At 34.2% G+C, this 11,496-nt stretch overlaps 1 protein-coding gene across 1 annotated transcript in view; it reads left to right on the top strand.

Moving 5' to 3' along the window:
- Positions 1-11,496, top strand: part of DYNC2H1 (dynein cytoplasmic 2 heavy chain 1) — a 143,167-nt gene that overhangs the window by 57,063 nt on the left and 74,608 nt on the right. Inside the window, exons 64-70 of the mRNA XM_005417800.2 lie at positions 225-323; positions 1,443-1,566; positions 4,451-4,614; positions 5,346-5,465; positions 8,192-8,326; positions 9,081-9,224; positions 10,840-10,929. Of these exons, the coding sequence (XP_005417857.1) occupies positions 225-323; positions 1,443-1,566; positions 4,451-4,614; positions 5,346-5,465; positions 8,192-8,326; positions 9,081-9,224; positions 10,840-10,929 (876 nt within the window). The remainder of the gene's footprint in view (positions 1-224; positions 324-1,442; positions 1,567-4,450; positions 4,615-5,345; positions 5,466-8,191; positions 8,327-9,080; positions 9,225-10,839; positions 10,930-11,496) is intronic.

The raw sequence follows: 11,496 nt of genomic DNA, 5'->3' as shown, positions 1-11,496 counted from the left end.
CAGGACAAACATCTGAGAATTTTGGATTTGGGTGGTCTCCTTGTTTTTTTAAAGAAGAGATAAAATGAAAGACATACATTTCCTAGTCTGTTATTGTTTCTCTAAACAGTTTGTTAATTAAAAAAGTTTTGAAAATACATATTCCATTAGTTTGGGGAAATGAAAAAATTCCAATTTTGTTCTTAAAATAGATTTTAATAAAAATATTTATATTTTTTCCCTAGAGTAAAGTGTGCCCATTTTTGATAGACCCTTCTTTCCGGGCTACTGAATGGCTGAAGACACATTTGAAGGAATCACGTTTGGAAGTTATCAACCAACAGGTGCAGTATTTACTCTTGGTCTTTTCTCTTCTCTATTCTAGATTTTACAAAATAGTGTTTAAAGGTTTGTGATAGAAATAACCAAAAATCAGTTTATATTGTGTGAAGCATACAATTCCCCATAGAGTTCTAGGTTATTTAAAATTGGAGGGTCAGCATCTGGTATTATTTCTACAAGTTTGCCTCCTTGTCCTACTCTCTGATAATGTCATATTCCCTGATGAGAGGAAGATAGAAAGGATTTTCAAATAGAGAGGTCTTTTGTGTACTTTGTTGCAGTTCAGTGGATTTCAGGAGTATATATACGCTTAATTCCCTGTGATTGCTGTGTTGTATTATCTACATTGGAAAGAGTAAATTTGGTTTCAGTTGAAGATTAGGGTACCTGAAATTCATCATGTACGTGTAACTTACCTGAGTAGTGAGGTGCAGCTCAGTTGCACACACACAGGCAGGCATCTGATGCTCTTCAGAAGTCCCTTACTGAACCCCCCTTGGCCTCAAAATATTGCTTCAACAGCATGTAGCTCTTCCACAACTCCCTCCTGGGTCTGTGGCACCCTTGTAGATACTCTCTGATGGTAGTAGATAACATATCTTTGGGTAATTGATAGTTAGTCAAGCTAGCTGACTGGCCTGATTACCTTTCAGCCTCTGTTGCCTAAATTTTCCAGGATCTCTATTGACTAAGGGGATCATAAGCACCACATGCATGGTTAAACACCTGTGTGCAAGAAAAGACTGCCTGTAGACCTCTTAATAATGTGATTCCTGTGCTTGGTTCAGTTTTGAGACATAGCTACATATTAAAATTTGAGATAAGAGACCTGACCAGGACTTCCAGGTGCACCGGGCAGACATGGCAGTGAACCTGCTCTCTTCTGTTGCAGCACTTAAAGATCTAGGCATGTTATATAGGTTTTCTTGATCAGTGGATCAAGTTTATTTAAACTAAATATTTGTGGCTAAACCCTGAAATATATGCCTCTAAAGGATTTTTCATCTATACTACTGATTTTTAGATTTGGATTATTTGGTGTAATGCCTTCCTACTCATTCTGAAGTGTTTGTGTTTTTGAAAAAAGCATGAATCAAAGGAATGTGTTTCTATTTATCCAGGACACCAACTTCCTAACTGCTCTTGAGCTGGCAGTGAGATTTGGGAAGACACTTATTATACAGGAAATGGATGGAGTGGAACCTGTGCTTTACCCATTGCTAAGAAAAGATCTTATTGCTCAAGGTAAATCACCAAGATCTTTGCATAAACTTGCTCAAAACTTTTGTAGGTTGATCTATTTATATAAAACTTTATTTTTCTGAAAGCATAATATTGTGTAGTTTTTTTCCTCTGTAGTATTAACCTGCTACTAACACTTCAGTGTATGAAATATGTTGGAGATATGTTCTTATTTAGTAAGTGGAAAAATATTGGAAAATATTGAATTGAAAGTTATTTAAAAGTAAATTAAAAGTATTAAAGAGTCTATAAAGAACACATTTTTGTGAAGTTACAAAAATGTCTTTTTTATAGACTCTTAAAAATTTAAATTTTAAGTTGATTTCCTGTGATCATTTTAAACACATAGTTTTAATTGGAAACTTGGGCCTTAAATAAACTAGAAATTGCACAACTGTTAGTGCAGTTAGGAATCAAAGGTTTAGAATGTTGGTGTTCCTGCTTCTCTTGGATTTCTCTGAACCTAAAGAAGACAGACAGGTCTGTTCCCAAGGTGCCCTTGGAATGGAAAGGGTCATATGGATCAGCAAAATGGTGGAATTTCATGAAAGGAGTCCCTTAACCAATGCAAGAAAAGTGAAAAATCACAATGTTTAGGTTTTGCAATATCATATCTTTGTTTTGGACAGATAACATGTTCTACCTAACTGTTTCTTTGACTGCTTTGGACTTAGGTGCTTTAAAGAAATTTGTTTTTAATACGAAAAATTATGATAAAAGTTTAGCAAAAATAAATTGTAATTATGCAAGTATCTCAGCATAAATTTTGTTGAATTATGTTACATATTTTGAGATTATAGCAAGAGAACTTGATGAATTAAAAAGTACAGCAATGTATGTTTTAGGTACTTTCTAAATTAGAGTAACTAAAATAGATTTGTATTATCCTTTGTAATTGTATTTCTGCCTCAAGTGGTCATTCCTCAGCATGTGACATGTAATTTACTGTATGAACTTTGGGTACTAAAAATAGCTCAAGACTGTTTTTTTTGCTGTCATTTCATCTACAATTGAGATCTAATGATGTGTGAGGTAGCAGTAATTCTTCAAATATAAGTAGATGATAAAAATAAATGCAAATACCATAGGATTCATATATACATTTATCACCTATATAAGAAAGATCTATTTAAGGAAAAGAAAGGTTATTTTAAATCAGTCTTGCATTACAGATGCACCTGCTTGTTTATTCTCATTAAAAGAATGGAACCAAAGTAGTGATTTCAGGGATCTGTGGAGGGTTAGGTAGAACATTGTAACAATTTTTTTTGCCCCTCTAACTTCTGCCAAATTTTGGAGAGCTAATGAGATACAGTAAGAAAGATGACTGTGGCTGCAGAACTGTGGAGAAAGCAGATTAAATTCAAATATACTAGTTTGTTCAGGAAAATTGCTCATAACACTCAGATGTCCTCTTTTGCTTTTTAATGAGCTATGTTAATGCCAGGTGCTGTGCAGGTCCAAACTAAAGAGCTGTTGTTGGAAAAGGAAGAATGGATCACTATTTGAATCTTTTCCATCACTTTATTAGCAAGCATACACTCCTTCTTTTTGTCAAAATGTGGGTGTGGGGACCTGTCTGCATTATTTCGCTTGTGATGACTGTACATCTCTCCATTACTTGGATTGAAATGTTAAGAAAAAATGTGAATCTGTATACTGCAGTAAATTCGTCTTCGTACAGCTTCCATTTTCTGTTTGATGTTTTTACAACAAAGTCTTAAAATTTATTCTGACCTTTGGCATAGAAGGAAAATTGGTATGTTATTTTCATCTCTACCAGTGTTTTAGCAAGAGACTTACATTTCTGATCTGCACCCAGTGCTAAAAATACAGAAGCACCTAAGTTTGCCATCTTGGAAAGTTTTCTGGAATGGAAATTTTCACTTTTCAACTTATAATTCCATTCTTACTTGTTTTTCAGTATCAGGAGGCAAAATCTTAATCTAATAATGTAATTTTCTGAGTCTGTTCTTTTCTAACGCTGCTGGAATGGAAACCTGTTATGGAAGAGGGGTGGAGGGGGCTGTACATGTAGTTTTATTCTGTAACAGACATATAGAGAAGTATGAGGAGTATAAACAGACTGAGACCATGACATCAGTTATTTAATAAATCACTTGTTTCTTTCATAATATGATTAAATTAAATATATTTATAATAATACAATATGGGCTATTTCTCATGGAATATTTTTCTTTCATGCTGCTGTCCAGATATTCCATCATTTTTAGTTTCATTGACGTGCTCTATAACAGTTATTGTAGAAAATAGTATCTTGATAGAATTATGATTATACAGCAACATCAACCTTCTACAAATAAATATAACAGAACCAAAGATTAAATCTGATGGGTTTGGATGAGGAAATATTGAACCATCTTAGTTAGCTAGTATATAATTATGGCTAGTATAGAGTGGTAGACCAATGTTTAAAGGTAAAGGAATATGTTTAAATTATGATGAAATTCTTACACATAAGTGGGATTCTCAAGGTCATCTTCTGTGGTGTTTTGTCTCCTATTCATGGTCTGAAGATTTCAAAAAGTTGTTAGTATTACTTTTACTTCAAATGCATTTTTGTCCTTGATGCTTTGTGTTCTGGGTAAGGATATTTAAACTACTCAGGTGTATTAAGTATTCTTACTAGGTTATTTCCTATATTATTATTATTTCCTATGTTATTAATTTTCTGTCACTTAACAATGCAGGTTAGAATGTGTTCTTTAAATTTTTTGAATTTATATTTTTTTCCAATCAGATTATAAATATATATTGTGAAATATATTTAGATCCATTCATCATAAAGTATTACACAAATACCATTGTTTTCAGATCATTATAGAATGTTCCAATCAGAGTGAGTATATCTGCTTGTTGTTTACAGGACCCCGTTATGCCGTACAAATAGGTGAAAAAATGATAGATTATAATGAAGAGTTCCGTCTTTTTCTATCAACAAGGAACCCAAATCCCTTCATTCCTCCTGATGCTTCTTCTATTGTTACAGAAGTAAACTTTACCACAACAGCAAGTGGCTTAAGAGGGCAGGTAGGCATTTAGAATAAAACCAGTGTATGTATAGTGAACATGCATAGGTGCATCTAGCATCTGGAATAAGCCCTATGGTGCAGTTTGCATTAAGGGTTATGGAGGTATTTTCAATCTCACAAATATAAATAGTAAAATTTTTATGTACTTTGGAAACAAAGAGTGAGTCCAATAGAGAAAATGAAAATGTTCTCATTGCAACAGATTAATTGCTAAGTCTTTGCTTTCTGTTCAAGATGCATTTATGGTACCATGGAAACATTTCTGTTACAGCTCTCCAGTGTCCTACTTAGAGAATAATGCTGGTATCATCAAGGTATTTTGTGTATAGAAAAAAATGTAGTGAAACTAAAATACTGTGTATTTTATTTCCTTTAAAATGCTAGTAGCTGTTGAGGTTTTATCTATAAAGTCTAGGAATCAAAATGTAACATACAAATGGAAGAAAGCAAAAAAAAGAAAGAGATCAGTTAAGGGAAGAAAATCCCCTCCTTATTTGGTATGAAACAAGTTTTTCTACACTAACAAGGGGCTTAGAATGGGATGTAGATAAGGTGTTGATAAGTAAGCTATAATTCAAAATGTGAAGCATAGATAACCGTATGAATTTCCTCCTTCCTCTGGAGGTATGGAATTGGAATCATGCAATGTATCCAGGAAAACTGACTCCTCTTGAAGTGGAAATGCAAAAAAACCACAACTTCCTTTTTGTTTTATCTCTTTGTTTTTAGCTTCTGGCTTTAACAATTCAGCATGAAAAGCCTGATTTGGAAGAGCAGAAGACAAAGCTGTTACAACAGGAAGAAGATAAGAAGATACAGTTAGCTAAACTTGAGGATTCTCTTTTGGAGGTAAAACAAATTTACCTCTTTAATATCTGTTAGACCAATAAAATGATAGTCACATTATTGTGTGTTTGAATGGAGATGTTGGAAGTGTTGGAATAATGAGCCGTCAGGGTTTTTGATTAGGAAAAAAAAAAGCATTATTTGCCTAGACCTGTTTGAAGAGTAGAGTAGATAACAAGGTGCGTCTGTCGTGAAACTGTACTATTCAATACATTAAGCAGTTTCATAGTTAAATTTATCAATTTGGTGACATAGATTTAGGCTGATTTAGGTTGATTAGAAATTTCAGTAATTTTAACACACCAAGAAGAGAAAACTTTATTAAAAATTATACTGCTTCATTTTGAAATTATGAGTTTTTAAAAAAGCCACACTTTTAAGCCTGTGAATCATACCAAGTGACTCTTTCTCAAGTTGAGAAATGATCTTGTGTTGTAAAGAAAATGAAAAAAATCACCCTACAAAATGGAAAGGTTGCTGAGAGAGACATTTAAAATTTTAAACCTCTACAATTGTTTCCTATTAGCAATGAGCTATAATATTCTTTACAGTAAACACTCCCTGTCTTGCATTTAAAATTAAAGTTCTCAATTTTTGGTTCGTCTTTTTATTTTATTGAAAGTACTTATGCTCAGAAACAGATGTTCACCTCTATAAAAAAAAGGTAGCTTCCAAGGAAGGACTGTTTTATTTTTTGTTTATCTCTAGCCATGGTTTTCACAGAAATTGTACTTCATGCTTGTAAGAATGGGTCCTCGAATCCTGTCTTTCTGAAAGGTCAGAGATGCAGGGAGATTGACCTGGTGCCCTAAACCCCTCAGTCTGTAGCTAAATCGCAGAACTTTGTGGTATTGAGTGCAATGCATTAGCATAAAATAATAGTTTTGCAGATTAGACTGGCCCGCAAGAAAGCTGGAGAGGGGTTTATTACAAGGATATGCAGCGACAGGCCAAGGGAGGAATGACTTTTAAAGAGGGTAGGTTTAGTTTAGATATTACAAGGAAATTCTCTGCTGGGAGGCTGGTAAGGCACCAGTTCCTCTGGGAACCTCTGGGAATAGGTTCCCCAGAGAACTTGGAGATGCCTCATCCCTGGATTTGTTCAAGGCCAGTTTGGATGGAGCTTTGAGCAACCTTATGTAGTGAGGGTCATCCCTGCCCATGGTAGGGGAGTTGGAACTAGATGGTCCCATCCAATCATAATTCTGTGATTAACAGCTCAGTTTTAGAATTTTGTACATAATTATTTTATGTGATTTGAATTTCCACACTTACTGTCCCTATTGAACTCCCTAGTAATTCTCAAATACTAAGGTCAACCCTTTCTTAAAACTCTGGTGGGGCAGATTTCTCTTTCAGGAAGAGGGAAACTTGCTTTCTAATAAAATTCCATATCCAGATTTGACCATTTTAGCATCTTATTGTCTAGCAGAAGCTGAGGGTTCAGAGATACAACAAAGCAAATTTCACTATAGAACACACTTTTTATGGGATCTTGGAACTAAAAAATCCTTTTTATTTGTCTGATCTGAAATATCGAGTACAAAACTTAAAGAAGTTCCTGCCTAAAGATGTCTGCAACAAAAAGCATCTGAGTAGTAACAGCAAGGTTGATTTCAATTTTGGAATTCTTGTTAGCAAGTTATCCTGAAATCAGGATACTCTTTCACCCTGAAGAAAGAAACCTAAGGCTTGTTGGAAGCTGGCAGGTGGACTTTATTGTCAAAGAAGTCAATGTTGGATGAGGTCTGGATAAATTTAAGTTAATCTTAAAGCAACATTTCCATTCTCTCTGAAGTGCTGTACTGATTTCCTTCTAAAAGCCTCAGAGTAAAGACATGGGTGCTGTCTCATAGCTCACAGTATGATTCCTCATGGATGAACTGGACTATCTGAAAAAGCAGGTGATCTTTTCCTAAACTTGTTTCAGGTAGAGAAGTAAGTGCATTCTACTACTCTAACTGGTGAATCTGTGTCTCCAAATATTCTAAAATTATGTCCTACAGGTGGTTGCTCAGAACTGATTTGTCTGACAAGCAGCCAGTTTTCAAAATAAATATCTTGATGTGTATTTACTGGAGGTTAGTAAAAAACCTTAGATATAAGTGAGCTATTCAACCTTTCCCCACTTCTTAGAAGTGAGATTAATTGCTTAATCACCTAATTTAATGAGAACTCTGGGAAAATGTGGGGCAATCCCAAGGATTTTAAAGTGATCATTGATTATGAAACTTAAATTGTTGTAATGTGAATATTCATCTCAGTTGGAGATGAGAGTTCTATGAGAACTGGAATACTTTTGAAGGAAAATGAATTCATGAATGACTGAGTATAGGAAGTTTTTACAAGTTGCCAACTTCAGCTTAAATGAGAAGTTAAACACAAGAAAGAAATACTCTAATCTGTATTTACCATGGGAATGTTAGTGCCTAAGACTCTAATCACAGAAATCATTCTCAAAAGCCTGCTGATAACCTATGTTTCAGAATAAGGCAATGTGGATTTTTTGGAGTATTTTCTTGAGATGTATTTTCCATACTTCTTTAAAAAATGTTTCAGTTTTTGGAGTAACCATCAGTTTTTGAGAACTCTAGAGATGCGTTCAATGATTCAGAAATACATACAGATCAGAAAGATAGCTTCCAAAATGGTTACTTTAAGATAGCTTCCAAAATGGTTACTTTAGAGGATTTTTTTTAATGTAACATAGATGACTTTCTTTTTTCCAGACACTTGCCACATCACAAGGCAATATACTAGAAAATAAGGATCTGATTGAATCTTTGAATCAAACTAAAGCAAGCAGTGCACTCATCCAAGAATCACTGGCTGAATCTTTCAGACTTCAGAGTTTCCTTGATAAGGTAGAAGAATATTTTAATCTTTACAGTACTGTTTTTCTCCTGCTAAAAATATTCATCTTTTATCTAGAGAAGATACATACATCCATGGGGTTATCGGATGAGTAACATATTATATTAGTTCTTTTTGGGTAAATGATATTTTGAATATGAAAGTGCATGCAGTATTTTCAGTAATTAAAATGTTTTGTTTTGTATATGCTGAGTACTTACACAGTTTAAAGTCTGTCAGTTTGAACTAAAGGAATTTTGGCAAGTAATGGGTTTTGACTTTATTTTTGCCATACACTATTGCAAACATTATAGTTCATGTGGGTGTTTTTGCTTAATATGCCCCTTGTTATTGGAAAAGTTTAGATAATTGCTGATGCTATTCATCTGACATGCTGTTTTTGTGACAGATTGCAGAGTTTTCTTCTGTGATCTATGTTTAGTTTAAAATTTCCCATTGAATTTTGGGATGTGCTCTGTGGTGGGAAAAGATCTTATTGCCCTAGGGATTAATTTCCAACATGTTCTTCATAATTTAAAGGATTTTTCAATAAATTTTTTTTTTTCCAATTTTGAAATCTCAGTACAGTGTTGAAGTCTGGAGTACTGATCACTCAATTTGAAGGCTTGGAAAAGATCCTGTTTTCTGAATCAGTGGGAGTCATAGGAATGTTTTCTCGGTGGGCTAAGTAAATGTTTATGCAATAATCAGTAGGTGGCAGTAATGCACCTGGCTTTTTTATGTGTGTATTGTTTTCCTCCGCAGGAGAGGGATGCCTATCTTCCTTTGGCTGAGAGTGCTAGCAAGATGTACTTCATTATCTCTGACTTGTCCAAAATTAATAATATGTACCGCTTTAGTTTGGCGGCGTTCCTGCGGCTTTTCCAAAGGGCTCTGCAGAGCGAGAAGGTATTTGCTCTTCTTCTGAAGCTGCTAATGCTGCAGAAGTGTCCATCTAAAATTTATTAGTCACTCTGGACATTTTTTAAGAATAGCTTAGAATAACTGATGATGAAGTGTATAATAAGTAGTGATGCTGACCTGTTGTGCTTTAGATGTTCAGAATACAGGCATGTGGACTTCTAAATTATGTTATATATAAATCACAGAATTTCTCTACCATCTGAAAGCAAAGTAACTCTTTGTGATTTCAGGCTTGTTCTTTGTCTATGGTGAATTAGGAAAACAAAGGCTGATTATAAGGCTTTGTTTAAATAAATTAATGTTGTAAAATGCTAATAAAGCTAATTCTATCAACAAGGGGTAGAATAAGAAAATACCTCTATTTCTACATGGTTCATTTACCCGAAGGAAGGTCATAAGTTTATCAACTTTTTTACAGTTTGTAAGCATGCCTGCATCCTGTCCTGTTGAAAATGTATTTTTTATTCTTCTGCATTCTTAGGCCAGTATATTCTTACTGAAGCAAAGAATGGATTTATCCCTTGTCACCTCACTCCTTAGATCAAAATACCCACAATGAGTAATAGTGCATTTTCTTTTTATTAAGCATCTCCAAAATTCCTCATATTTCTCTTTGGTTTTACTTAGAAAGTCATTTGCCAGCCTTTCATCGTGTTTCCTTTGGATTCCCCTTTGTTCTGACATCTGTGATTACAATTCTCTTTCAGCTCCAGTCATTACTAGGAACACAGTTCTGTCTATGTGAACTGTCCCTCTTTGAAGTTCCTATTACTTCTTTTCCACAACATGATGTTTTAACTTCTTGTTCTTACTCTCACACTCCTTCATAATTTTTTTTCCTGCCTGTAATGTTACCTGTTTAAAGCTCAACTTCTGTTTTTGCCTTTGTTACTTGCTTTCTTTTTTCCTTCTCCTCTATCCAATTTTTCACGCCATGAAATCTATTAGACATCGGAAAGGTATTAGGCAAATCACTTGCACAATTGCCCTTCTTAAACTCGTCTCTTCAAATTCCAGCATGGTAGAAAAGAAGTCATACTACCTGTAACACACTCCCTATCCCCCAGTCCCTTTCTTCTTTTGTCCTATCTTTCAAACTTTTCCCTGTTAGAATTATTTTTTCAATCTATGAGCTTTGAAGGGCAGTGTACACTTACTGTTTTCTACATTGTTCCTTTCAGTTGGGCCAAATTTGACCAGAAGTTTCATAATTACACTTAAGATCAACAAACTTGTTTAGTAGTGTTAAATATAGTAATTCAATTAATAAGCAATTTTTTATCGAGTGACAATGATGAGATTTCAATGATATTAATGTTGGGAGAAGGAAATGTACTCTCATTCTCAATGCATTTCTTCTTATACACAAAGTTGTATCATGTTCATAGTCAAAATATTAAATGCCGAAACATTAATTCCTTAATACTTCAGCATGAATTTCCCATTTAATCATTGATAGCTGCAGATGAATTTAATATATTTTTAGAACTTGTGTCATGTAGAGTCCAGATTATTTCTGTCATTTTGCTGAAATGTACAAAGGATGTGGAAAGTTTTTTACTTCCATGGGAATTTTTGAAATCTGAAATTTCTTTTTTAGGATTCAGGTAATACTGAGGAAAGAATCAAGCTGCTTATTGGCACATTGAAACATACAGTGTATGAATATGTTTGTCGTTGTTTGTTTAAGGTAAGATTGTATTTTTCTGGCTTTTATACAGTGCACTGGGTTTGAAAGTTTTCTTTCAGCAGCCAACACTTGATCTACTTCAAATAAGTAGTATTGTGTAATAGATGCAAAACATTACACTATCAATAATTAACATGCTAAATGAGGACTTGAAATCAGTGTATGACCAAATTAATATTGCTGATGCACATTTCTCCACAGAGCTCTACCTCTCTGCCTCATTCTGGCTTCAGAGTCAGTCATGGGCATCGCAGTTTTCTGAGCACTCATTTTGTGTTTGCTCTTATTTCTTGCATTCCTAAATATAAAGTTTTGTATGATTATTTGGGAGTTTTTTGTATTAAGGTTTGGTTTTTTTAAAAAAGAAAACAGAAGTGGGTTTGTTAGGTTGATGTTTGGACTTGGTTATCTTAAAGAAATCATCTTAAAGAATCATCTCTTCCAACCTAGATGATTCTATGTTTCTAAAAGCCCTACATTGTGATATTCACCTTTTTATTTTCATGACCTTTTCCAAAGGTCTCCCTGCTACCTTTTTTGTTTCTGTCTGTTCCTTGTTCTTCTTCA

The sequence above is a fragment of the Geospiza fortis genome, unplaced genomic scaffold (genome assembly GCF_000277835.1).
Source record: "Geospiza fortis unplaced genomic scaffold, GeoFor_1.0 scaffold16, whole genome shotgun sequence".
Taxonomy (NCBI): domain Eukaryota; kingdom Metazoa; phylum Chordata; class Aves; order Passeriformes; family Thraupidae; genus Geospiza; species Geospiza fortis.
The sequence above is the reverse complement of the archived record's forward strand: the minus strand, read 5'-3'. Positions and strand labels throughout refer to the sequence as shown.